Source organism: Hesperophylax consimilis, chromosome 8, assembly GCF_061612785.1.
Source record: "Hesperophylax consimilis isolate HC1 chromosome 8, BYU_Hcon_1.0, whole genome shotgun sequence".
Classification (NCBI taxonomy): Eukaryota; Metazoa; Arthropoda; class Insecta; order Trichoptera; family Limnephilidae; genus Hesperophylax; species Hesperophylax consimilis.
In genome coordinates, this window is record NC_142843.1 from 39,339,289 (window position 1) to 39,366,503 (window position 27,215).

General features: G+C 34.8%; 1 protein-coding gene across 1 annotated transcript; it reads right to left on the reverse strand.

Moving 5' to 3' along the window:
* Nucleotides 1-940: 940 nt before the first annotated feature.
* fu (STKc_STK36 domain-containing protein fused) lies at nt 941-27,203 on the reverse strand. The gene is made up of 11 exons (XM_089634246.1): nt 26,941-27,203; nt 26,587-26,846; nt 26,212-26,380; nt 24,298-24,453; nt 22,771-22,958; nt 20,855-21,768; nt 20,660-20,766; nt 14,707-14,838; nt 13,589-13,680; nt 8,923-9,083; nt 941-3,776 (listed from the first exon to the last, which is right to left on the reverse strand). Exons 1-11 carry the CDS (start codon nt 27,049-27,051, stop codon nt 3,409-3,411), a joined length of 2,658 nt encoding a protein of 885 aa, XP_089490372.1. The 5' UTR covers nt 27,052-27,203; the 3' UTR covers nt 941-3,408.
* Between the last annotated feature and the right edge of the window lie 12 nt (nt 27,204-27,215).

The window sequence follows — 27,215 nt, forward strand, 5'->3', positions numbered from 1 at the left end:
ATTAAAAGCAATAATTACTAGCCTGAAACCCATATATAAATTATAATATCTTCCAAGAATTTATAGTATTTTTAATATTGGAAAAAAAATCTTCTTATGATAAAGAATCTTCACATTTTTCCATCTCAAATTTTACAGCTTAAATTTGCTTAAATAATCCATGGAGGGGGTTTCGCAGAATTTGAACGATTCATCAAATTTTAAAGTTCTGTGAAGGTTCTATTCAAGTACTATGACTATTTCAGTAATGTGAAACAACTGGCCAGTAACGATATAATAACAGAACTTGAAAAATTCTGTGAAATAACCCACCCTAAGGATGGGTTGTTTCGGAGAACTTGAACAATTCTTCAAATTTCAAATTTAATTTTCAAGTTCTGTGAAAGATATTTTTAAGTTCTGTTTTTATTTTAGTTTTGTCAAGAAACTAGCCTATAATGATATAACAAAATTTGAGTAGGACTTTCACAGAACCCGTAAATGAACGTTGAAATTTGATGAATTGTTCAAATTCTCCGAAACAACCCGTCCTTAGAGTATTTATGACATGATATATGAATGTAAATCAACAATCAAGCAAGGAGTATATGCGGTAGAGTTGTGTGGCGATCTATACTCTCTGCCTAAATCTGTGGAGAAACGGGGTGGTGGTTGGTTAGTTAGTAAACACTTTTATAATATTTATAAAATTTACCTCGCATTTATTATTTTATTTAGTACATAAAACAGGCATGACGCCCAAAACTAACATAACTAATGTTAGTGTTACAATAATAAGTACAATAGATTGAAATTCACAGATTTATAAAATATATACAACAAACAACTGCTTATATTTAGCCCAAAATTATTTTTTAAAGAAGCACCAAAAATGTCTTTTTATTGTTATTTCCCCTCACTAATTAAATGTATTTTACATTTTACACATTTTTTTATCGGCTGTGTAAAATTTAAAACACTTTTATTAGTAAGGCTCATAGAGTATAATATATCGCATTAATTAAAAAAATAATAAAGTATCAAAATCAAATTGAATAATGCGTTGTTACATATTGTTCCGCGAGCATTTAATTTATATTAGTTTTTTTTTTTTTATATTGTGACAGTATTTTGGCATTCAAAGCCACATAGCAGAATTTTATTAATTTATTTTTTTACATCCAGTAAAAGAAAGATTTTTTTATAACAATACATCTATTTTTATATAGATACATTTAAATTTATTTATTTTTTGGTTTGACTGAGGATTGAACCTTCCTCCCCAGGGACTGTAGTCAACCAACTGAGCCAAATCTCGATTGAGTAGGACTGACATTTATTTTGTATGTCAAATGCTGTAATGTCATCCAATTTCTGAGAAATGCATGTATATCCGCGTGTGTATGGGTGATTGTTACCAGAAGTTGATAAAATGCATTGTCATCGATAACGAGTCTAACTACTGAGTTCTGAGATCGATCGGATGTGGTAAAGTGGGATAATTTCCACTTTACAATTTATTTTTATTTTTATGGAACACCTTACAAGAGCGCACATGTCTGAAAACTTTCCAAAGACCTTCGCAAACAGAAGAAGAGGAGAAATACAAGTGTAAATTTTAATATAATAATGAGATACACTTACTTTATAAAAATTGCTTGAGATTTACGACCTCCCCAAATAAGTTTACATCTTAATCAATAAATTTATTTAAAATATAAAATTGTTTTTATATTTATGTATTAAACATGAAGGATGATATTTGCAAGGTGCAAATATAGAATACATAACAATATATACACAGCAAAGAAGAGAATATATGAATTTAATATTATAATCCTAAGAACTGTGAACTGGATATAACCTATATAAATAAAAATGTGAATGTTTGTTTGTTCAAAATTTTAAATCTCCAAAAGTTCTTCACAGATTGCTTTGAAATTTTGACACGTTGCATTTGAATACGCATGTGTTTTTATATACCTGTATTATATAGATACGAGTGTGTTTTTATATACCTGTATTATATAGATGTCACCTGTGACAGGTAAAAACATGCTTGAGGAGGCTCTATGCTTTTTTAGCAAATCTTTTGTACATTTAGAAATATTTTGATTAAAAAAATTGACAGAAATATTATTTTTTATATCGAAATTAGAGAGATTTGCTAAAAAAAACTTAGTTTTCGGCTCTCCTGAACATTTACTGTTTTATACATGCGTACTTACGCTTATTAATTATTATAAGTATCCAGTACTCAGTTCTTTTGATAAAAATATAAAATTCATATATTCTCTTATTTTCCTTTAAATCAACTATTATTGTTCCAACAATTGAATTATTATAAATTTTTTTATGAAATTAAATATGAGCGCATCAGCAGAATGCTGCCTACGCATTATGTATAAAGATAATACAAATCTCAGATCTGAACCCATTATTCTTCCCTCCAATATTTCAACCCGTGAAACTAGCTCCTTTACATAACAAGTCCAACAGAATTCAGGTCTAAACTAAAAACTTACCTTTTTAAGCTGTCGTATCCTTAAATTAAATATACCAATCCTAAGAGAAAGTTCAGTTATATTCAATTTTTCAATTAAGTCCTAAATCCTGTATCTAAATTTCGCCAATAAACAATTAGATAATGTTAATTAAGTGTTAATCTCAAGTGACCTACCGGGTAAGTATTGTACTGTATATTTTCTCCATAAATAGTTAAGTAATAACATAGATCACTGTAGAAATGTATTATAAGTTTGTACAGCGCCCTTGAGGTGTTTTTGCACAAAAACGGCGCTATACAAGTCATCCAAGTATTATTATTATTATTATTATTACTTTTCTTTAATAAACTTGTAAAATGGAAAACATTCAAATAACAGAGGGAACCTAACGAGAAAGAAACCACTACAATTTTGCTCTTTAAGTCTTGAAATTCTATTACTTTATAGCTTGATCACAAGTCAAAGAGTGCCATCATAAATATTAGATAATAGGGATGCTGTGTGGGGGGTCTTTTTAATAAAAGGAGGGAGAAGATATTCTGGGAAGGAAAAATATATGAAGGGTGGGTAGGAATCTGGGGGTCATGATATACTGCTGCTATGCGAGGCGATGGGTTGAGAGAGTCCAGAGGGAGACGTCTAAGGGTCTCCTTCAACCGGCCTCTCCCAATCCAGCCTGCCATGCAGTTTGTGGGCACGTGCATCCGCTACCAAGACCTGGACAAACCTAACCCCATGATGCCGGGCTGCTAAGCCAAACTGCATGCCACATAGCAAACTACTTTGGGTGACCAACGGCAGAACTGTTGGTTATCCAATAAATAGTTCCCGAGGTGGTGGTACTCGTACCCTCCTCCCAAGTTGATTATAATGTGCATGGTTTTAATTTTCGTTTCTTATTTTTATGAATTTTATATTTTCGTCATCGCTGCGCCGCAGTCTGCTTATAAAACGGCAACTTGGACAGGTCCCTTATGGCGCATTTGGCTGACCGAGACAGAGTGTCATTGGGATGAGATTGCAGCTTCTCAAAGATATCTCTCTGCTTACCACCCCACACCCTTCCGAGGTGCCTGCAGAGGGCGCTGCAACAGTATCGCGCTAGTAAGCCGATTAAAACACAAACTCTTGTCTTAAGAGTGTCGCTGGGATGGACCATGAGATCACAGATTTCGACACATTCTCCCTCAAATAAGACGGATTCTACGAGTTCAGCATTCTCCGGGAGATCTTGCAAGATGACTATCAGCATGGTGACAGTGTTGAGAACCATTCGTAAACGCTCCTCATCTGGAAGAATAAGAGAATTCAATGATATACAAGTAGAACTGTAATTTCGCGAAATGAAACTTGCCAACAAAATATATACATATATATATACAAAGGTTGTCTGGGGGTAGAGTGTATTAACTTTGTAGCCCAGTCAATGAAGGGAAAAAAAGACCCAATGTCGGAACTAATTCCCCGGAAGCTGAATTTTTCACAGATGTTAGAAGACTTTTAGACATGTATTTTTACAAAAGTCCCCGACTTTCCCCCTTGTGCTTCCTTCCCCACCCCCTCTTGAATATATTTTTCAAGGCCTTTCGGAATACGCTAATATCTCCTTAATGGTTTTATTAAATTAAATTATTTATTTTTTATTTAGTTTTTAATTAGTTATTCTAAAAAATTGTATTCTTTCATTTTTGCGAGAAAATCTATACAATCTCTACAATTTATTAGTAAAGGAAAAATATCAGTTTTTAAAATAGTATTTCAGAATATATTTGCACATAACTTTTTTCTGAGCCCGTTAACGAAAAAAAATAAATCAACAAAACTTGTATACAATATTTTTAGCTATAAAATAATGTATAAAATGATGGGTTTTAATTTATAATAAGGCACGTAGGCTGTTAATAAGGAGCACGGCGCGCGGCGGCTCGACCGCGCAGCGGTTCGCGGCGCAGCGAGAAGTTACAAAAACCTAAGGAAAGTAATGATTAATTCGTGTGTTTGCTTTATTTTTATAACAAATTCATCTAACGTTGAAGAGTTTTATTGTTATTTACGTTTGATAGTTCGGAGGGGAGGGGGGGAATATAAATATTTTCCCCTGCCCAATGAAGCGCTTTCATTATCCACTAACCGCCGTGCCCCGGTCTGGCTAAACAGTCATATTATGTTGTATGTTTGCTTGTAACTTATTATTTAAATAAAGGTATGTGGGAAATTTATGGGAATCAGTTTACGCGTCCTCAACAGTAACCCACATGCTCCAGGAACATGAATATTCTCGGGCAAACAGAGCCTACACTTTAACAGCAGCGTCTCTTGTCCACGTAATGAGAAAAGAATACCGAGATATTGATGGGAAATTAAGACAAATAGAAAATATGTATCAAGATTTAGTTACGTGGAAAAAAGATATGAAGGAGGTTAATAATTATGACAATCTAAAAGAGACGATTCCATATACTGAAGCAAGTGAAGACAGGATTAAGGAATCTTCGAGTAGGACTGCCAAGTTGTGGCTTTACCTTCTACATTGAATCGACCTCATGCTTAGATTTATATTTGTCCGGGAATCGGAAAATGCACTTAAATACTATTGTTGATAGGCTTCAATTTTTCCACCGGCAGGAAATTTACCATACAAAAAATCAGCACATATGTATGTTCAAAGTATGTTGCAACTCGAATCAAGAATAACTAAAGAAGAATATTAACTATTCACTGAAAATGGGTGCTTTACAATAGGAAGAAGCGACAGATATTGGTCCGGTACGTGGACGGACAGGATCATCGAGCAGTGTCTCATGCGACCAATGAAGTCAGTAGGAGGTTTGACACATGGGCGCGGAATCACTGACAGCGCTTTGTCAAAGTGGAAACTTGGAACCACTTACTGCGTGAAGGTGCAAGAGAGCATTGAAGAATTCATCGGTATAGAATTTCATTTTACTGAACAGCATGTTGAGCTGCGCGAATCACGGAAGAAAGGGGATGAGCTTGATATAGGAAAATATACATCATGGCTAAGACACCACAGCCCGTTCACCAAGCTCTCAGGGGAGCTGATGTCCTTTATCTTCAGGGTTTGTTTCAGATAATAGTGTCAATTGTGATAACGTCTATGAGGTGGGCCTGGCAGCAATGCAAAAAATGAAAGGATGTAATTTTGGAGATATACGACTGAAAAGGAAATACATGGTGACTACCCAGCAAGATTCAAATCCGCAACTGTTCGGACGAGACAAGTTGCAGTAAACCCCCAACAGCTATTTAACAGAATACTGTGCATTATTGATAGTCCTAGCAAGCTTTAGACCTACTTAGGATATGAATTGGCTTCAAGACCCCTTCTATTTTTGATGAAGTCTCCCTTCGTAAAGGAACAAAATCGTGTATGGCGAAAGTATTTAGCGAAAGTATTCTTGATGAAGTTGATTTGGAAAATGCTGCAATAGTCATCGATGGGGGATACCTCCTATACTCTGTTGTTTGGCCAATGGCCAGGCCGCTTGCCACGCTCATTCTTGCCGGGACCGCCCCGTGATAGTGGGGTAAACTGCCCTCGATACGCGGCTTGTATATTTTTATGTTTCAATCATACTTCCACTTATAAAATTTGTGCTCCTTATTTATTATTTAATTTTAGATGCCAAACCACCAGGCGAACACATTTCATATGTGTTCTTATTTTGTGTTACTATTAATGTAAGTATGCATACATTATTTCGTACTAACAATCATGCATGCAGGGACATTGGAGGGTCTAGATTCATTTTAAAATAAATGTAGCTTCTTTTTACAAAATTAGAGTCCTGACGTGTGCGGCTAAGGAGGTTAAACAATCAGTTTCCTCACACAGCCGTCGGGAAAGGGTGGGTCCCCTCCAATGTTGTTTGGCAAACTGAAACAACTTACGGAGACATCATTAAATCATACTCACGTTTCGTCCATACTAAATTTGGCAAACATTCTATTGTCGTTTTCGATGGATACCCTAAAGAACCAACTGTAAAATATGAAGAGCAAATACGTAGGTCGGCTAACAACTCATCGTGCGATATTGAATTAAACTTCACTATACGTTGTTTGACTAAGACGGAAGCTTTCTTATCTAATGAGAATAATAACAAAAAATAATTATTGAAGCACTGTGTCATGAATTTAGTGAATCTGGTTTGAAAACTGTCACGGCCGCAGGTGATGCCGATATTGACATTGTACGTGCCGGCATCGAACAACTAAACATCTTCTCACAAGTGATTGTTGTTGGCACGGATAGTGATCTTTTGGTATTACTTGTAAGTCTTGCTCCTGAAGAAAAATCTATTTTTTTCTGTAAAGATATTGGTGGAAAGGCCCCTTCAAGAACTTTCTACATCATAGAGAAGCCTATAATGTTACTTAAAGATATTCGAAAACATATGCTATTTACCCATGCCATTACGGGCTGTGATACGACCCCATCTTTATATGGGTTAGGAAAGATAAAAGCTGTTGATATGATGAAAAACAATCCCGAAGCAAAACGCGCAGCGAAGCATTTCTGGAAAAAGATGCAACTGAAGAGAACTTTTTGCAAAATGGGGAAAAATTCGCTCTCGCCATGTATGGTCTTGGTAGCTACTCTAATTGAAACGAAGCTCGATACTATAAGTTTACCAGACTAACGACAAAATCAGCTTTTAAATCTAAATTTGACTTGACAAAACTACCACCGACTTCAGAATCGTGTCATCAACATTTGTTGAGAGTTTATTTGCAAGTCCAGTTTTGGTTAGGAAACAAACTAAACCCTATAAACTGGGGATGGAGGTATGAAACTGCAAATGAAAATGGTGGAAAGAAGGAATTTTTGAAACCATTTGCTCCTGATGACCTTCTTTCTCTGGTGTCCTGTTCCTGCAAGTCTGGATGTGGAAATTACTGTGGCTGCAGAAAATCTGGATTTACCTGCTCTGCCATGTGCTACAACCGTAACTGATTATCGTATCTGAACCAATGGTCTGAACACACCCCAGTATGATGAAGAAATGGAAGACTCTCTTGACTAGAAAATTATTTGAATATTTGCCTAATTTTGTCATAGATAATATTTATATATAATATAATTTACAAACCGTTTTGTCATTATAATATTTTTAAGGTATATTTTAAGAAGCTTGTTTGAAAGTAAACCATTTTAGATCTATGCTCTATTTTAAGTGATTTGTTGTTTCTGTATTTTATTGTTGATAGGTGCACATAATAAAAAAGTGAGAATTACCACAAAATATTTTTTAGAACTTCGCCATAACATAAGGTCTGCAACATTTTAATGTGGTGAAAGGGTAGTCCCATGCTGTCGTAGGTATTTTTGGCTTATTTCACATAACTTCATTTAAATAATAAGTTACAAACAAACATACAACATAATATGACTGTTTAGCCAGACCGGGGCACGGCGGTTAGTGGATAATGAAAGCGCTTCATTGGGCAGGGGAAAATATTTATATTCCCCCCCTCCCCTCCGAACTATCAAACGTAAATAACAATAAAACTCTTCAACGTTAGATGAATTTGTTATAAAAATAAAGCAAACACACGAATTAATCATTACTTTCCTTAGGTTTTTGTAACTTCTCGCTGCGCCGCGAACCGCTGCGCGGTCGAGCCGCCGCGCGCCGTACTCCTTATTAACAGCCTACGTGCCTTATTATAAATTAAAACCGATCATTTTATACATTATTTTATAGCTAAAAATATTGTATACAAGTTTTGTTGATTTATTTTTTTTCGTTAACGGGCTCAGAAAAAAGTTATGTGCAAATATATTCTGAAATACTATTTTAAAAACTGATATTTTTCCTTTACTAATAAATTGTAGAGATTTTATAGCTTTTCTCGCAAAAATGAAAGAATACAATTTTTTAGAATAACTAATTAAAAACTAAATAAAAAATAAATAATTTGATTTAATAAAACCATTAAGGAGATATTAGCGTATTCCGAAAGGCCTTGAAAAATATATTCAAGAGGGGGTGGGGAAGGAAGCACAAGGGGGAAAGTCGGGGACTTTTGTAAAAATACATGTCTAAAAGTCTTCTAACATCTGTGAAAAATTCAGCTTCCGGGGAATTAGTTCCGACACAAAACCTTCATTGACTGGGCTATTGGGAGGTGATTCTACATGATGGTAGAAGTAAAAAAGAAAAATAACTTTTTCGAAATTCCAACATAATTTCCCATACTAAAAAAATTTAGCCATAAAAAAAAATTATTTTCACATACAAACATTTAAAACTTTTTACCTTAAAATATTGGAATTTCGAAAAAAGTTATTTGCCTTTTGTACTTCTAAAATCATGTAGAATCACTCAAGTTTTTTAAACTTCCGACTCAGGTTACTCATACTATCTGTCCTACATTTCCATAGAGAACAATTAATGTAGGTATAACTCACGCAATGAGAGGTACTGCGCGAGAATGGGTGCCATGTTGAGTACAGCCACAGCGTCACACAGCTGCTGAACAAAGGGGGCCCCCCGCAGACACAGCTGGGTGGTCAGCTCCGTCAGTCTGCACAGAGCTAGCATCTCCTCACTCGTCAGGCTCCTCACAGGACTTCATCATATGAAACATAACAGACTTTGACATACTGTCGTCGAAAATTGTACAATAAATATGACAACAATATAAGGCCGTTATTAGAAGTGTGCCCAAGAGTATGTTTTGACAGTTTCCAGTAAGCAATAAATTGGTAACAAATGAAGAAAGGGTTTACGGACAGGTTGTTTCGAAGAATTTGAACAATTCATCAAATTTCAACATTCAACTGTTGGTGTTATTAGTATAATGTTATCTATGGCCATTTCCTAATATATTGTCTGTGCTACACAAACCCTAGCTGTCACCACTTGTCAACAGATCGCCAGCTGGGCTGGTTTAATAAACAACATATCAAATACAAACGTGTTATAATATTCGTTCACCACAATACAACATGGTGTCAGGTGTGTCTTAATAAATATATTGTGAGTGAAGTCAAGTCAAGTCACATCAAGAGTCAATAATTTGTATCCAAAACAAATTGTCAAAAGAAATAAAATGTCGAGTCATATTGTGCCGATGGCGATTGTTCCAAATATGGCGGGTGAGTGGAAGAAATTTAAGCAATCATTCCTTATTTATATGATGGCTAATAATTTTAATGAAGAAAAGGAAATTCAAAAAGTGGCCAGGCTTCTACACACGATTGGCCCGAAAGGAGTAGAAATTTTTAACTCATTTGGCCTCACAATTGAGAAAAGTACGCTCGACGGTATTTTACTCCTTTACGATAAACACTTCATACCCACAATAAATGTGACAGTGGAACGATTTAAATTCTTCACGAGGAAGCAAGGCGACAGTGAAACAGTCGAAGATTTTATTGCTTCGCTACAAAATCTAAGTCAAACTTGTGATTTCGGCAATCTACAAACATCCTTAATAAAGGACATATTCATATGTAACCTAAATCGAAATCTTTACTACTTGAAAGAAAGACTTTTACAAGAAACGTCGTTAAACTTGGAAAAAGCGATTAATTTGTCAAGAGCGATTGTTGTATCGAGGGAAAACACAAGAAGTCTTGAGGGGAATATTATACAACAAGTTCTACGAAGCGCTTCTTCATCTTCACTATCAGCCAGAAGCCATTCCAGAAGTCAATCCGGAAGTCCGAGCAATCATTCCAGAAGTCTATCGGGAAGTCCGAGCAGTCTATCCAGAGGTCAATCCGGAAGTCAGGGCGGAGTCTGTACCAAATGTGGACAAATTCACCGCACAAACTGCCCGGCATCATTAGCTAAATGCTTTAATTGTCTCAAGATTGGGCATTATTCGAAATTTTGTTTTAATAGGAAATTGAAAGGTAGGAAAATTAATGTTAATACATTGTCACAAAGTAAAATACCCAACCACGACTATACAATTGATACATTAAATTGTAACAATATTAATTCAACATTGAATTCATGGCACATTAATTTAAGAATAAATAATGTTATAATTACATGTCTTATAGATACCGGTGCCAATGTAAATGTTATGTCTTTTACAAATTTTAATAAACTTGGTTTGTCAGAAAAAATTATCACAGAAACAGCATTTAAAATAAATTCATTCGGTGGTACTAACATTCCTACAAAAGGAATTTGTAAGTTAAATTGTTTTTATAATAATGATAAAAATATGTCCATTCCCTTTGTCATCACTGAGTTGAAATCATGTCAAACTATATTAGGGCTAGCTACTTGCAATGCAATGGGAATAATAAAACGTGTGTATTCTAACACGAATAATTCTGAAAATATTCCCAACAATGATTTGTCAATGTATAATTCGAACAATTTAATAAAGAAATTTAACCATGTTTTTCAGGGTCTCGGATGCTTACCTCACGAATGTCATCTAACAGTTCGATCTGATGTTCATCCTAAAATCGATGCACCAAGAAAGATTCCATTCAAGCTGCACGATAAATTAAAAGAAGAATTAGATAGAATGGAGGAAATGAAGGTCATTGTCAAGGTTACAAAACCAACACCGTGGGTGAGTTCCATAGTTGTCGTAGAAAAAAAAAATTCACAGTTACGCATTTGTCTAGATCCACGAAATTTAAATAGGGCTATTTGCAGAACGCATTATCCAACACCTTCAATGGACGAAATTAGGTTTAAAATTAAAGGAGCGAAGTTTTTTTCAAATCTAGACGCATTTTCAGGTTTTTGGATGATACGCTTAGATAGTGAAAGTTCTGATTTATGCACTTTCCAAACACCTTTCGGCAGGTATCAATTTTTAAGACTTCCGTATGGAATTAATTCAGCTCCCGAATTCTTCTCTAGAATAATGACGGAAATATTTGCTGATCTAGAAGGGGTGATAGTTTTCGTTGACGATATTTTAGTATGGGGAGAGAATCTTGAATCTCATGAAAGGAGATTAGAAAATGTTTTTAAAAGAGCCAGAGAAGTAAATTTAAAATTCAATCTAAATAAATGTCACTTTGGCTTACAGGAAGTTACTTTTCTAGGTCATATCTTTAGCAGTCAAGGGATCAGGCCAGATGAGTCAAAGATTAGAGCTTTTCGAGAATTACCTACTCCCACTTGTAAGAAAGACTTACAACGGTTTTTAGGTATGATTAATTACTTGGGATCTTTTATCAAAGATTTGTCAAAAGAAACAGAACTTTTAAGGACTTTGCTAAAGAAAGACGTCAGCTGGCAATGGGATGCCAATCACGATCAGTCCTTTGTCAATTTAAAGAAAATTATAAGTTCATCTCCAGTACTTATTAATTTTGACATTAAAAAACCGTTAAAATTATCAGTAGATTCTTCGCAGAGCGCAGTGGGCGCAGTTATTTTGCAGGAAAGTAGACCGATTGCTTATGCGTCAAAAACACTAACGTCCAGTCAGCAAAATTATGCACAAATAGAGAAGGAATTATATACAATTTTATTCGGTTGTCAAAAATTCCATCAGTATATTTATGGCCACGTGGTAAGCAGCGTTTAGTGCGTAGCATTCTCGAGAATGGATCTCAGGTATGGGGGCCAGAGGACACTGTCTATGTACTAATGGTCGAGAAGATACAAAAAAAGTTTTTACGATACCTCTACATGAGAGAGTTTGGTTATTACCCATGGCTGTTTCCAACAGCATTTATCTCGGGAATGCTGGGTATATGCAGCCATAGTTCCAGAAGGGATGTTGCATTACTCCTGATGGCGTATAAGCTACTAAACGGTTTAGTATCAATACCAGACATTCTGGCTAAAATAGGATTTTATGTCCCGGATAATTTCGCGCGAGGCCGCCAACACAGGCTTTTGATTCTTCCTAGGTGCAGAACTAACTTACCAATGGTGATGCCCTTGGGAAGAATCACTAGGTTAATTAACTGCCTCGCAGGAAATGTGGATATTTTCCACATGTCCTACAACGTATTTAAACGTGAAATATTATTATTCAATACTTAAAATTGTAAATCTAAATTTGAAACTTTTTTCTTTGTCCCACTTGTAAATGTACCTATTTGTTATTCACTTTTTTGTAAATGTTAATTATCGATATTGCAATGTTCTGGTTCATACTGTTTTTGCAAATAAACAATAAATAAATAAATAAATGTTGAAACAGATCATAAACCACTAGTCACACTTTTTAAGAAATCACTTTCTGAAGTTCCCGCAAGGTTACAACGAATGATGATGTCTCTACAATGCTACCATTTAGACGTCAGATATGTACCTGGTAAATTTATGTATATTGCCGATACGTTATCTAGAGCGCCGTTACCTGATACAGAAATAACAGATGCGGAAAAAGAAATTGACATACATATCAATTTACTGATGTCAAGTCTGGCAGTTTCAGAAGAAAAACTGAAATTAATCACTGAGGCGACGAAACAAGATCAGTCTTTATTAACTTTAATGAAATATTATAAAACCGGTTGGCCGTCAAATAAAAATGTAATTGAACCCTGCGTTAAACCATACTGGAATTTTCAAGCAGAAATTCATGTTGTCAATGATCTGGTATTTAAGGGACCTAGTTTAATTATACCGTCAATTTTACGTCCTGAAATTTTAAAAGATGTACATAAAGGTCACTTAGGTATGTCAAAAGCAAAAAGTCTAGTCAGAAATATGATTTTTTGGCCGAATATTAACTCTGATATTAAAAACATTGTCGATCAATGTCAGATTTGTACTAAATTTAAACCTAATAACCCGTCACAGCCTCTTTTGCCCCATGGTATCTAATACATTTTTAAGTAAAAAATACATTTTTTACACATCTTCGGATCTACCGGATCTGCCCTGATGATGGACACTGCAACGCTGTCCGAAACGTCGGCTAAAGAAGGAGTTAGCGCAACACGGCATAACACCCCAAAAACAAACAACAAAAATGCCTTTGGCCGTGAGAATCTAAAAACTTACCTAACTAGCAATCTACTTTACCAACTAGTTACTCTCGTTATTAAACTAAATAATTAACTAAATGTGTTATTTTAGGTAGATAATATTTAAAATTATAAGTGAGTGTAATAAATATGTTGGAAAATTTACCTTTCGGTGGAATTATGCTCTACGGCACTCTGGCGTACCAATAGTCTAGCAGCGTATACCAGATTCGGTACCAGCTTTACTTCCAGATAAACCTAAAGTATTGAAGAACACACAAGTAAAAAATATGAATATGTATTTATTCCCAGCATCCTTCCCTTCATGGCACAAACATCTTGAATTAGGTGACATGTCAATGATTAAAACATTGATTATCACATAGAAATGGCAATGATATCAGAATATTGAGAAAATTTCATATCACAGAAAAATAATGAAGATACATATAGGTAAATCATTTTAAAGAGATCTTTGCTTGTGTAAAGTAATCCCAGAGAGAGGACGTAAGTATGTCATCAACAACTGTCCTCTTCCTTCTTATCTACTTGTATGAAAACGTAAAAGATAGAAGATACTAGACCGATGACATCACATACAACCTCTCTGGGACTACTATAGGGGTGTACTGGAGGTGGATTCTCGTTCTCCATCCCTAGCCAAGGAAATGTCCCCAAATGTACCTGTCCCCCTCATTCCAGCCTTGGCACAAACCAGAGCAATTGAGATAACTGCGTAGCGATCGCTATATCGGTTGTATAAATGCATTCAAACGTGTCGTCTTTAAGATTATTTGCCTGTACTTATACCAAGGCGCACAACTTCATTCGACGGCATCATAGTGGGAAAGGACGGATGAATGTTCATTCCTATATCATTCTGTATGTGCCGTGTGAACGCAGAATGAAATAAAAATTAATTTCTTCATATGAAGCGGTTACTTTGTGATGTGACATTATAATTTAAAATTAAACAATAACTTTGTAAACATCACTTATAGGTAAATACTTAATGCCGACCGGGTTTCGCTACAACCAATTTTAAATAAAAATAAAAATTAATGTTCACTCAAGTGAACATTCACCCGAGTGAACCGTGTGATACCTGCTTAAGAGTCTAATTTTGAGTGGGATTATTTGGTTAGCATTTTAAAGTGAACATCCCGTTAATATTTTGATACATAATTGGAAATACAAAGACACTTGGCACAAGAGAATCCTTTTATTGTTATGTACCTACGAACAAATGAAAAACAACAATTAATGTTTATACTTTACACTGACCTTGAGTATAGTGCTGACGGTCTGCCGGGGGACATGGGGGGCCACGAGAGGGAGGGACAGCAGGGCGGCCAGGGAGCCCCGTACCTCCGAGCCTGCTCCGGAATGTCGTGCTACTCCAACCACCATACTAACCTAGAAACAGAGCAAAGTGTTCAGCAATAATGCAGTGAGGATATTATTTATTTATTTATTTCACGCCTATTAAGGCTTTTACATACATATATATAAAAAATATTAACGATTTTATACATGAAAATAGTGCAGGCGACTATTTAAAACAATTGCAGAAAAATAACTATAAAGTCAAAATATCACTGAACTTGATCAACACAGCATGCAGGCACAAAACATAAAATATCCAAAATATTTTTTTCTGTTTCAGTTTACAAAATTATTATGTGTTAGTCAAATCAAATTAACCCTATGCATACTGTTGCAAAACTGCAACATACCGTTCAAACCACCTTTAACTATTTGGTGTATACTTAATGCATGCCGTTTTAGAATTATCAAGTTCACGGTAATATATTTTATCGAGTGGCATCACCTTTTTTTTCTTTCGCGAATGTCAAATGTCACTTTTTCTTTAACAAAGTTAAGATTCTCGAAAATTGGTTGGAGGTTAGAATTACAGTTTTGTTTTGCTGTTATTATTTTGATTTTCTTAGGTAAGTAGATACAATAATACAATACTTATATGTGATAACTCGTATTTTTCCGGTACACTTATTAGTTTTCAGAATTTTTTTTAGGTTTTTTTATTTTTTTTTCATACGTAAATTGTTCATATTAATTTTTATTAAATACATGGTGTTGTAAACCTGCAACAATTTTTTTTTAATCAAGTATCATTAAAAAATTACAAAAAAATAAAATTCTTTATATTTCCTTGCATATGCATGTAAATATCTACAAAATATTTTTTTTTCCAGAAAAATAAATAAATCATGCATTTAAGGGTTAAATACCTTTATTAAAATATTCCACTACTTGATGAAAAAAACTTCAATAGGGTATGCTTATATACTAAATATATCAACAACATCGTAGTATTTGTTTCCTAGCTGTTGAATCCGTCGCATAGGAGTGTGATATTGGGACGTTGAAACAAAATTGCTACAATAATATGGTAGGTACTGTCTTGTAACCGACCTGCTTGGAGTATGAAAAGAGATTACATATAATAAATCAGGGGTATCAAACATTGAATTAATAATTTTATACAAACAGGTTAAATCGGAAATAATTCTGCGATCAGATAATTTTATTAAATTTAATGAACAAAGTATGTTATCGTAATTTAGGTTTTCTCTAGGAATGCCCATTTTAAAATTTACATATCTTAAAAATTTATTTTGGATTCTTTCAATCGCATGTGAATGAACCTCATAATTTGGGGACCAAACCGTGGAATTGTATTCTACATGACTCCTTACTAGTGACATATATATAATGTTTTTACAGTATTTACATTTTTGAAATCACTAGATACCCTTAAAATAAATCCCAACATTTTCAAAGCTTTATTGGTTATTATTTCAATATGCTTGATAAAGTTAAGTTTCATGTCAAACCAAATGCCTAAATCATTAATTTCCGAGACAGATACTAACGACATATTGTTAAGCGCTTGTTATATGATAGCGAAATTTCGCAAACTGTCAAAATGTCTTCATTTTTATGTCACTAGAGGGCGGTAGTTGTACATTAATGAAATTGTTAAAATATAACATCACATCTGCGTTTGTCGCAAAGCAATGAACGTATAATATGAATGTGAAATATTAAGTAAAACAAACAACTTAGTAAAAAAGTATGACTTATTTGCAGAACCTACTATTTTGGTAAAGCATTTAATTTGACATTTTTTATAAATGTTTCATCATTCACTTGCTGTTGTCATTAGTGTTGAGGAACATTTCCGATACATATAGTTTGTTTTACACGGTGTTCGGAAACTCGTGGTATAAACGGTAAAACCCTTTATAGGTCATAAGCTAAAAACGGATAGTTTTGAAACCTGCAACATTAAGGTTTATATTTCTTTATGTTTACAAGTTATAAGCCCTTGGGTTGTAATCATTCTGAGGTAACGCACAGAGGTCTTGAATCGAACCAACCGCCCAAAGTTCTCACATGTTGAGTAAATTTACGAAAATCGCGTCCTGGTCAGTTTCTCTATAAAATTATCAAAGCAGTTATTCATTTATTGTCAATTTTGGGTTATGACTTTTTTTATTTGAGCTTTCGTTTTCGAGAAAATCGAAGGTGGATTTATTTGGTAAATTTCTTAATTTTATATTTGATAGAATATCTATACATATTAATAACATCATTAATAAATTGACCTCGAGAAATAAAAGAAATTTTATTTTTTTATTTATATATTTGTTAAATTATTCTGTGTCATTTAGTACAACTAAACAATAATCTTTTTTCATTTATTCGTTACTTGAAGCATACCTTGTTTGGAGTATTTTTTCCGGCTGCCATGGATAAATCATAATATTGATCTACAAAGAGAAAAATAATATTGGTAATTTTTGGTTCAATTACCAAACGTGCCCTATGAAAAAACGTTCACTCTCCCACTTAGTCAGAGCGCGTAAAGACAATGAATTCTCTCACACACACTTGCATAAAGATGCCGCCAGTAAACAACATGACGTTAGTGCTAACCGTTAGGAAAAGGAACGCATGTTAAATGTTGAATTATACAACTTTTAAAAAATATGACACTTGAAAAAATACAATACGTCAAATTTACATGAAAAAAGAGAATTTGTGAGTATTTACTGTTTTTGTAGCTTCATAAGATTATTGCAATTCTTTAAGTGAGTCGGTATTCTACTTTTAGACCCATTAATGAAACATCTTGATGGCATTTTCGAAATATATACGCCGTAAAACAGGGAGCCTATAGCTTCACCGCCATCACCGGGGGCTTCCATCCCGGAATAAGTAAAAAACTGTGAAATGCGTTGAAAATTTGGTGCAAGATGAAGTATTTATTTAATTGTTAATATCCACAGATAGCATAACGATAATTAGAGGCCGTACTTCTACAGATGTGTGTATTATATACATATTTTAAATTAAAAATATAGTGTAAAGCCGTTATTAACGCGATAATCATACATCCAAGTTTTAAAAGTGGGTTGTATGGTGTATCAATGTTTTTATTTTTTATGGTCGAATGCCTACAACAACTACAAAAAAAAATAGGCAGACTGAAAAATAATAGTCCATTAATTGGTAACAAAGAATATGAAGTCTGAGAATGACATACGAAAGGTAGTATTAAGCCGTTTTAGAGAGCCGTTTTCCAGCAAATCACCATTCTGCCCTATAACCCACTCTTAATGGAATAATCAAAAAATATTGAATTTTTTATTCGATGAAACCTCATAATTTGGCGTTTGCTTATGTTAAGTTGCAAGCGGTTATCACAACACCATATAATTAATCTTGACAAGTTATTTGATAATATATTAGCAACAAATCAAGAACAGAGGCGGCTCGTGACAGAATTTGCCAGCAGTGCATTTCACAAATAATGGTAACATGTAAAATAGGAAAATAAAGTGATTTAAAGGGAACTACATACCCAGTACAAATAATTCATTTGTAGAGAAAATCCATTCGTCGCTCTTTCATTTGAGAAAATTCTTCAATTACAAGATTATTAAAGTCTGGTATAGACGAGATCAAACTTTTTTCGATGCTCATCCAATAAAACATTGAGACGATCTTGGGACATAGTATTACTCAGAAATGTTTTTACACTTTTCAACGTAGAAAAATACCTTTCGCACTCGACAGTTGTCATCGGAATAGTACAAATTATTTTTAACAGTTTCACTATTTCACTAAAACACTCCACCAAGTTATACTTGTAAAATAATTGTAAAATTGATATTGCTCCGTCAGCATTCGCAAAATCATCTCTAGTTTGTTGGGATTAAATGAATTTCGGTTACTTTTGATAAAATCAATGTTAACCGCAATGTTTTCATTAGCACTCATTTTTAAAAAGCTTTTTGCAGAGCAAAACTCGTAAAAACCGTTAAAACCTCGCGTCAATCGCCAATAATGAATACTGTCAAGTTTGCAGATATGTAGATCGCGCCGGTAACGCTAGAATATTATAACATTGTTAATTAGTTCGAAATCTGTCAATCCTAACTAATGCATTCCAAACGTTTTACGCATGTTTAAGGTTTTTGATATATATCAGGATGTTTCGGCGCATGCGCCGATAATGCACCGATCAGCTTCTATCTCCACTGCTCTAACACATCAACAACCGTTATGGGTCTCTACCTGTCTCGCTCGTTTCACGGTTCCGACCTCTAGAGACAGTGCCTAAAATGCAAAGCCGAAAATGCACGGGTTGATATATTACACTGTTTTTCGCATGCGCGGGAGTCTAGTACAAACTTTGATTGGTAATAATATTATAATGATCTGGCGTGAATTCTTCGTGAGTGGATATACGAATTTATATTTCTAACGTATATCAATGTTTGGCAGTGCAGTGCACAAATGCACTAAGGCAGGGACCGCCTCTGGTCAAGAATAATATTCAATAGAATCCAAGGGGAACAGAAGCAATCTTTTTGATATGGTGTATACCAATGTTTTTGATATGGTGTATACCAATGTTTTTGATATGGTGTATACCAATGTTTTTGATATGGTGTATACCAATGTTTTTTATATGGTGTATACCAATGTTTTTGATATGGTGTATACCAATGTTTTTGATATGGTGTATACCAATGTTTTTGATATGGTGTATACCAATGTTTTTTATATGGTGTATACCAATGTTTTTGATATGGTGTATACCAATGTTTTTTATATGGTGTATACCAATGTTTTTGATATGGTGTATACCAATGTTTTTTATATGGTGTATACCAATGTTTTTGATATGGTTTATACCAGGGGTCACCAATTACTTTCATTAGGGGTCCGTTTTTTTTAAATACATGTCCGTCGCGGTCCAGAAGGGAAAAAGCCTAACAGTGAGATCTCTATCTATCGTTTTTGAAGCATCCTATTGAAATAAATTATGAATGCGGGAATATAGAAAAAACTATATCAACCAGTGGAATGCTGATGAGTCTCTGGAGAACATGCGAGCATTCTAATATTATCCATTTTAGAATAATTTGCGATGCGATTTTGACCTTTATGCTTCGAAAAACGTGTGAAAAACAAAATCAGCATCGGTTGAGCTAGTAAACTTTAAGTTACACTAATATTTTCTGTTTTATGCTCCGGCCTTCAACAGGTTGATACTTAAATGTTTAATATTCTAAAAAAAGATACACATTTCACAAATAAATTAATGTGTGTAGTCAATTAACTCAAAATGCTGCGATTCCTAAACGCTTGGCTACATCAATGCGATTTTGAAGGGTATTTTCTTCCATGTTGACAGGAGGGTTCATTTTTAAGGTTGAAAGTTAAAAATGACTGCTTTTCTTTGAATGTCTGATGACAACTAATGTCAGAAGTGGCCGCCGGCAGCGTGGAATGAGTAAAATAGTACAAAAACTGCGTGCTTTAAATGATTAATGGGGTAAAACGATGCGTAGAGGAATGATTGAAGCGATCCATTTTTGCAAATTTTTAATGAAATTAATTTGGGACTTGAAGAAATAAACAACATATGTGGAAAACGATTATTTGAGAAACGATCGATCAAGATAAGACACTGTAAATGAGATTCTGAAGAAATCGGTTGACCGGTCAGTGGCTGAGTTGGCATCGCGTTTGAGTTCCACCCAGGAGTCACTGGGTCATTCCTGGGCTGGCTACGTCCTCCATCTTGACACAAGCAACATTTTCCGCTTACTGTGGTGGTATTAGAATATTTTCAAATATTATCAGGTTATTCGTAACCCGGGAAAGTTTGTCTTTCTTTAAAAAAAATAAAAATTACTATGTTCTGCTGTGTGAGGGATTCCACATCTCCTTCCAGCACTTCCTTCATGTTAGATCGCATAAATGCCAGCCACTCGTCTTTCTCTATTGGTGCACTGTCATCATCTGGAATTATCAAGAAACAAATATAGCATCAATCAATTTATTAAAATTGTAATAAATGTCGGAAACATTTTCAAAACATGAAAATTACCAATAAAATTTTGTCCTTCATTGCTATTAATATCACACAACTTGAGATTCTCCGATATCTTCATTACACCATCGTCTTCAAGTTTCTCATCTTCGTCAGCCTTTTCCACGTCTTCTTCTTTATACTGATCAATGGCTCTGATCTCCGCTGCAGTCAAGTGCGTTGGCTCACTCATTCTCCTGCCCTTATCCGGCTTTTCTAAATTCTTGAAATTAAATGACTTCTTTAAACTTCTGGTTAATTTATTTCCACTGCCAAAGCCGAGTTTATCTCTGGAGAATTGGAGAAGTTTTTGTTTGTATGATGGAGGCACACTCCTACTTAAAACGGTTTCCTGCTCAACAGAGGTAACTGGCTTTCCTGAATAGGTATTGCTGGCAGGTTGGGCTATTGCTCCATTTTGGGAATCATTTACATTCTTCGCGACAGTCTTCAATCTAATAGAAAAGTTGTCCAGATTCTGACTTAACTTCCTTTTACTGACATCGTGTTCATCTGTAGCTCTATTGTCAACAGTAATCATATCAAGTTTGTCTTTTGCACTTTCTTTAGCCTTTTCGGTGACAGCTTCTTTGTCTTTCTCCGACTCTGTTTCCTTAGTTTCACCTACAGTCGCAAGGGGTGCCCTGGGCTGCAAGGCCAGTTGTGCAATATTTGAGTTTAAATTACTTATAATCAAATTATCTTGGTTGAGGACTTTGAATTCATGTTTGAGTAGGTCGGCATGTGCTCCTGTTATAAGCTGAGGGTCTTCATCATCTGTACGGAAACTGTCTCTCATGCTGACGGCACTAACTACCCTGATGCTATCATCATCCGATACACCTTCACCTCCAAATCCAGTAGGTTTAACAGGGGGGGCTACCTTTATCTGCTCTCTTCTTCCCAAAAGTTGTGCACTTTGCGGCATTAAGCTGAAAATTGAAAAAAAAAAACATTTTTATTTTATTTACGTTCCATTGTGGGTAGAATTTATAAAATAAAATATTTTGTGCCTGTTAGTACTTTAAAATTATTTTATCTATCTCTGGCAGAATCCACAATCCGTTATGGAATCACTTCTTGGGGACATTCTTGTAAAACTAATATAAGTTATATCCAAACATTACAAAACTTCCTTACAAAATTGTTAATCCATAAATATACCAATGCACACAGAAACGACACTAAATTAATACACAAGTCTCTGAATGTTTTACCTGTCAGAGGATTATTGTTTTATAATATTGTAAGTCAACATCTTATATTGTCTGATTCCTTGTATAGGGAAAGAGTTTTCCATAAAAATAATACAAGATTCACCCAAAATGAAGGATTGGTGGTCCCGAAATGTACCAATAAGTACGGTGAAAGAACCCTAAACTTTATTGTACCCAGAATATTTAATAAACTACCAATGACAATTAAAAATATAAACGTTTTTACAGCCAAAGTCAAAAATAATCTAAGGAAATGGCTATTAGATACTGAGGATTTATATTGATGCACTACTGAAGACCTTGTTTTCCTAATTGGAATTCACATTCTAGGGAAATGGAAAATCGTTATAAATTTGTATTACCTTATGTATATTAAAACCATAGAAGTACTTGTTGATTATATTCACTTGATTATATTCATTTGTGCTTGTTTTTGTTATATGAGGCTTATACTGCTTCTTACATATTTATATTTATACAATTCTGTAATTTAACCAACTTGTCATTTATTGTTAATTTATCATCAACATTATACATACCTACATACTGTTTTACCATTGTACCATGTTATTGCAAAAATGTTGTCATTATGTACCTGCTGACAAACTACATAAGTAGTTTAGCAGGTTTGAATGTTAATAAATAAAATAAAAAATAAAAAATTGTGATTGACAATGATGCAATATTTAGTCCAGTCATAAAATGAAGTGTGTTTACCTTTGAACTATATTAAGTCTATCTTTCTGCAGTTGCTTGGCAGCAGTCTGACTCTGTGACAGAGGCTGAGTGAATGGAGACTCGGTGGGAGTTTGATCAGGAACTATGAAGATATGCCCTGCCACAAATGGATGGATCAAAATTTCTTGCCAGCTGAACCGAAGGGCTGGATCTTTATGGAGTAATCCCTGGAATTAGCATAAACTATATTACACACAATTATATTGATAAATTATGTATAACGTCGACGTTCCACCCACACAACACACTTAAATCCCCATCTCCTTTCCCTCCCTTCACATTCAGCCTCATAACCATCTCAGCATTCATAAATCTTAACTTCTTTTTAATACTTTATAGTAAGCCATATTCTAAAACTTCTGGTGATTGTTTGGTTTCGGTTGCATCCTTATGTACCTTTTTAAAATGTCTGCACAGAAGATTCTGATTTCAGAGCACAAACTGCCTCCTGTTTTATATTATATTTTAGTTTTATTCTTGTTTTGTCTTATCCTGCTGTTATTATTATTCTAAGTTTTGTCATCACTTTGTACATATAAACAGTATATTTAGTGTTATAATATTAGATCTGTATTGGGTATGGCACACTGTAGGAATAATTTTAAGAACATGACCACTAATACTAAATTACCATTTTTAAGTTTGTTATAGTTAACCTTTTGAACGCGTTAATTTGCTCCGTTTTATCTATAGCCGTACGCGGTACATATTTTCAAATACCTATGCACGCAATTAAATGTCAAATTATAGCATTCTGGCATGATTTATTGGACTATATAGACAGAACTGATTATTCTTCACAATATGAAAACAAATCCTTGTGTGTCAACACTCTCAGATGTTTATAAAAACAAAACATAAAATTTCATACAAAGACGTACCGTATCTTTTGAATGTGGTCCCGCCATTCACTCGGCGTGTGTGTACTTAGGCCACTGCGTTGATAGACACAAGTGGGACACCATGATCACTTATCATTTTTAGTTATGAAAAGTTGTGAATGACATACTAGTACTAACGCCATCCGTTGACAAAAATGTAAACTAAAGGACTAAAAGGCGCGAAGCGGCGCACTTGATTATCGATCTTTTTTTATGAAATACAATTTTATTTTTAAGAAATTCTTGTAGATGTCAGCATCGTGATAGTTCTACGAATGTCCAAGTGAGCAAGAAATACATTTATGACGAAAGAGCGCTGGAATATCGGCCGTCATAGTTTCCGTATCAACTGTTGATACAGCCGCGTGTGAGTATAGACTTTTTGCCGTAACAACAGTTGATACGGCCGCGTGCAAAGAGTTAAGCGCACTTGAAGTGAAATGACATGTTATTATTATTATAACATACCCCAATTGGGGATGCCATAGTCTCACTGACTCCAGACAGTTGGGAGCAGTTGGGAGTCTTGTGTGGTATTCACACAAAAAAAATTAAAATTGTGATAAAATAGCAATGCGAGCCAATCTGTAGTGTAAAAAAGCATTTATTCAATATCCATATTTACCTGTAGGAAAGACACAACTTGAGGAGAAACAAAACTGGGCCACTGGACTGGCCGGTGTCGGATGAGGTGAACCAACTGCACAAAGGAAGAGGTGGAGAAAGGAGGTTGCCCCGCTATCATCTCGTACACTATGCAGCCCAGGGACCACAAGTCTGCCTGAAATATTACACACTAAATTGGTTGTATGTATTGACATTTGTGAGATGAATATGAGAAGGTAGTTTGAAGTTGTGGCAACAGATGGTATTACCTTCGGTATGTGCTCAGCCGCCGCCATCTTTATTAATATAAGCCATGCTGTATAAAATGCACTGACAGTTAAATAGACCTGTTTTTGGACTTCTTTCACTGGGTTTGGCAGGATTTAATACTAGTATTAATAAAAATATGGCGGTGGCTCAGCTCAAATTCGAGTTCCAAAGTTGCTGTAGTTATTGTGTGATGCATATTCAAGTCCTACAAATTGTCACCTTGATTGGAAAAGGATCTAACTGACATTTTTTTTTAAATGATTTTGAATGCAAAACCATTTCTATAGCCAAAATAATTTTCAGAACCATCCGAGTTGTATTTCCATAGATACTTGTATGACGAAGTTCTAACATCAAGCTTTTAAAGCTTTTATTTATTTTAAAAGAATCTAACATCACTTTGAACCTTTTGCAATCGACGTTTTGTTTGTATCGGACAGTTTATCATTGTTATGAGGCGCAGTGTAGTTCGTTCATTTGGTTGGAAAGGGTTTTAACTTCGCCTTACCTTGTTCAGTGTCAAAAATTGCAAAGATGATTTCTTATAATCTATTGAACTATTTTGAGGTTTAATCTTCTGTAAAGTATTATAGTTTGACATATTTTAAAGGAAAATATTTAAGTGGGAAGTGGCCCTGTCTCGGAAAGGCGTAATGAAATGTAGTTAGAACCTTATACAATGAATCAATATGTCCTAGTTGGTTACATGTTATGATTTTATCTGCATGTTTAGGTATTTTCTAAAACGGTAGGTGTGCATCCTACAAAAATATGTTTCTTTTAAAATTTGTTAAACTGAAATACTAAACAAATTAGACTAAACTACAAAATAGACAAGATTCAACCTAAAAATCAGAGATTGGTAAATAGATTATGACAAATCGTCTTTGCAAACTTTGACATCTCATATCTTAGAACAAGGCAAAGTGGAGTTAGAACCCTGTCCAACCAAGACGACAACATATACGCAGGAAATTCACCGATTTAATGACCAGTCGGTGGCCGAGTTGACATCGCGCTTGGGTCCCACCCAGGCGTAGCGTGTTCAATTCCTCGGCTGGCTAAGCCCTCCATCACAACACAAGCAACATTTTCCGCTTTCTGTGGTGGTAGTAGGAGATTTTCAAATATTATCAGGTTATTCGTAACCCGGGAATGTTTGTCTTTCTTTTTAAAAAAAAAAAAAAAAAATTAGAACTTCTTTCATAGTTACAATTGATGGGGCATCCTTATAAAATAATTTTAATGTAATTCATACTACGCAAGTTTTAGAAAGAAATCCTGAATTTCTAATAGCCCAGCTACACTACTCGCGAAGTTGATCGAAGTTGACCGAATACGATAGTGTGGGCACGAACTTCGCTTCGCTTCAGGCATCTTCGCTTTGCTTCGCAAGACTTCCGATTGTTGTCGGTAAATGCGGCCGAGTCAAAGGACTCGATGCGTCACGGCATAAATAAACCAATCACTGACTGGTTGGACTGAGTTACTCGCGAAGTTGCGAAGTGTGTGGGCACGCACTTCGAACTTCGTCGAGGACTTCGTCGAAGCGTCGAAGCGAGTAGTGTAGCGGCCGCTTAAGATCAAAACTTATTTTTTGTTCTTTCTAAATTCCTTGGGCAAGAACTATTTTCGTCACGTTAAGTATGTGTGTATTCCTGACCTGATGATCATAAGGTTTCTCGTCAATAAGTTCAGGAGCCATATACAATGGTGTCCCCTTTACAGAAGTGAGAACATGAGTCCCTGTAGTCATGTTGCGGGCCAAGCCAAAGTCGCACAGTTTTGCTGTGCCATTTGCATCAATAAGAACGTTCTGAGGTTTCAAATCCCTGCAAAATAAAAGTAGCGAAATATAATTTGACCAATCAAACACTTTTAAGCATTACATTACTTCCAACTAGAAATATCTGCGAGAAGTTATTGTGCCTTGCCTTTTGCATTACTGTATCATTGTTTTCCACATGAGTAGTATAAGTTTCTGAAGTACATAATGTCATTGGTTTCACATTAGTAAATACTAAGGAAGTGAATGTACCTGTGCAGAACTCGATGCGAATGCAAGTAGTACATTGCCGATATTAAGTCCCAGGTAAGGACTTGTGCCTTAGATTCTTGAAGACATCCTTCCTTCCCCAACACTCCATGGAGGTCTTTCTCTGCAAACTCTGTTACTACAACCAATTCTGAATCGGTGTCGAAGCTTTCAATCATGCGTATGATATTCGGATGCCTTAAATGCTGTTGAATGTCACATTCTTGTCTGAGATTCTTCAAGTCCTTCGTTGACCGCCCTTTCTGTAAGATTAATATTAATGCAGAGTGTTAAATGCACTATGTAAGATTCGACTCTGCCTTTCTACTGATAAATATGTTATACAGTTTAAATTACCTTCCTTATCACTTTGAGTGCAAATATTCCATCAGTTTCTTTATTTCTCACTTTAAATACTCTTCCAAACGACCCTTCTCCGATGAATGAAAGGACACTGTATTTGTCCATTTTAGGTTATACGAACCCACGAAATCTGTCCGATGAATATCAGATGTATTACATGGAAATATAACTAAAGCGAATAACGACGGGTGCGACAGGTGAATTCTTTTTAAAATAATGGAACTTTGTTTATTTGTTTACTATTTTGACACATTCAAACACAGTTTTTC

Coding starts and splice junctions, on each gene's coding strand:
- fu (XM_089634246.1), bottom strand. CDS start 27,051: ATGGACAAATACAGTGTCCTTTCATTCATCGGAGAAGGGTCGTTTGGA. Junction 14,839..20,659: donor CCCTCACACAGCAGAACATA/GTAATTTTTATT, acceptor CTCTGTTTCTAG/GTTAGTATGGTGGTTGGAGT. Junction 13,681..14,706: donor CCGTCAGCACTATACTCAAG/GTCAGTGTAAAG, acceptor TCAATACTTTAG/GTTTATCTGGAAGTAAAGCT.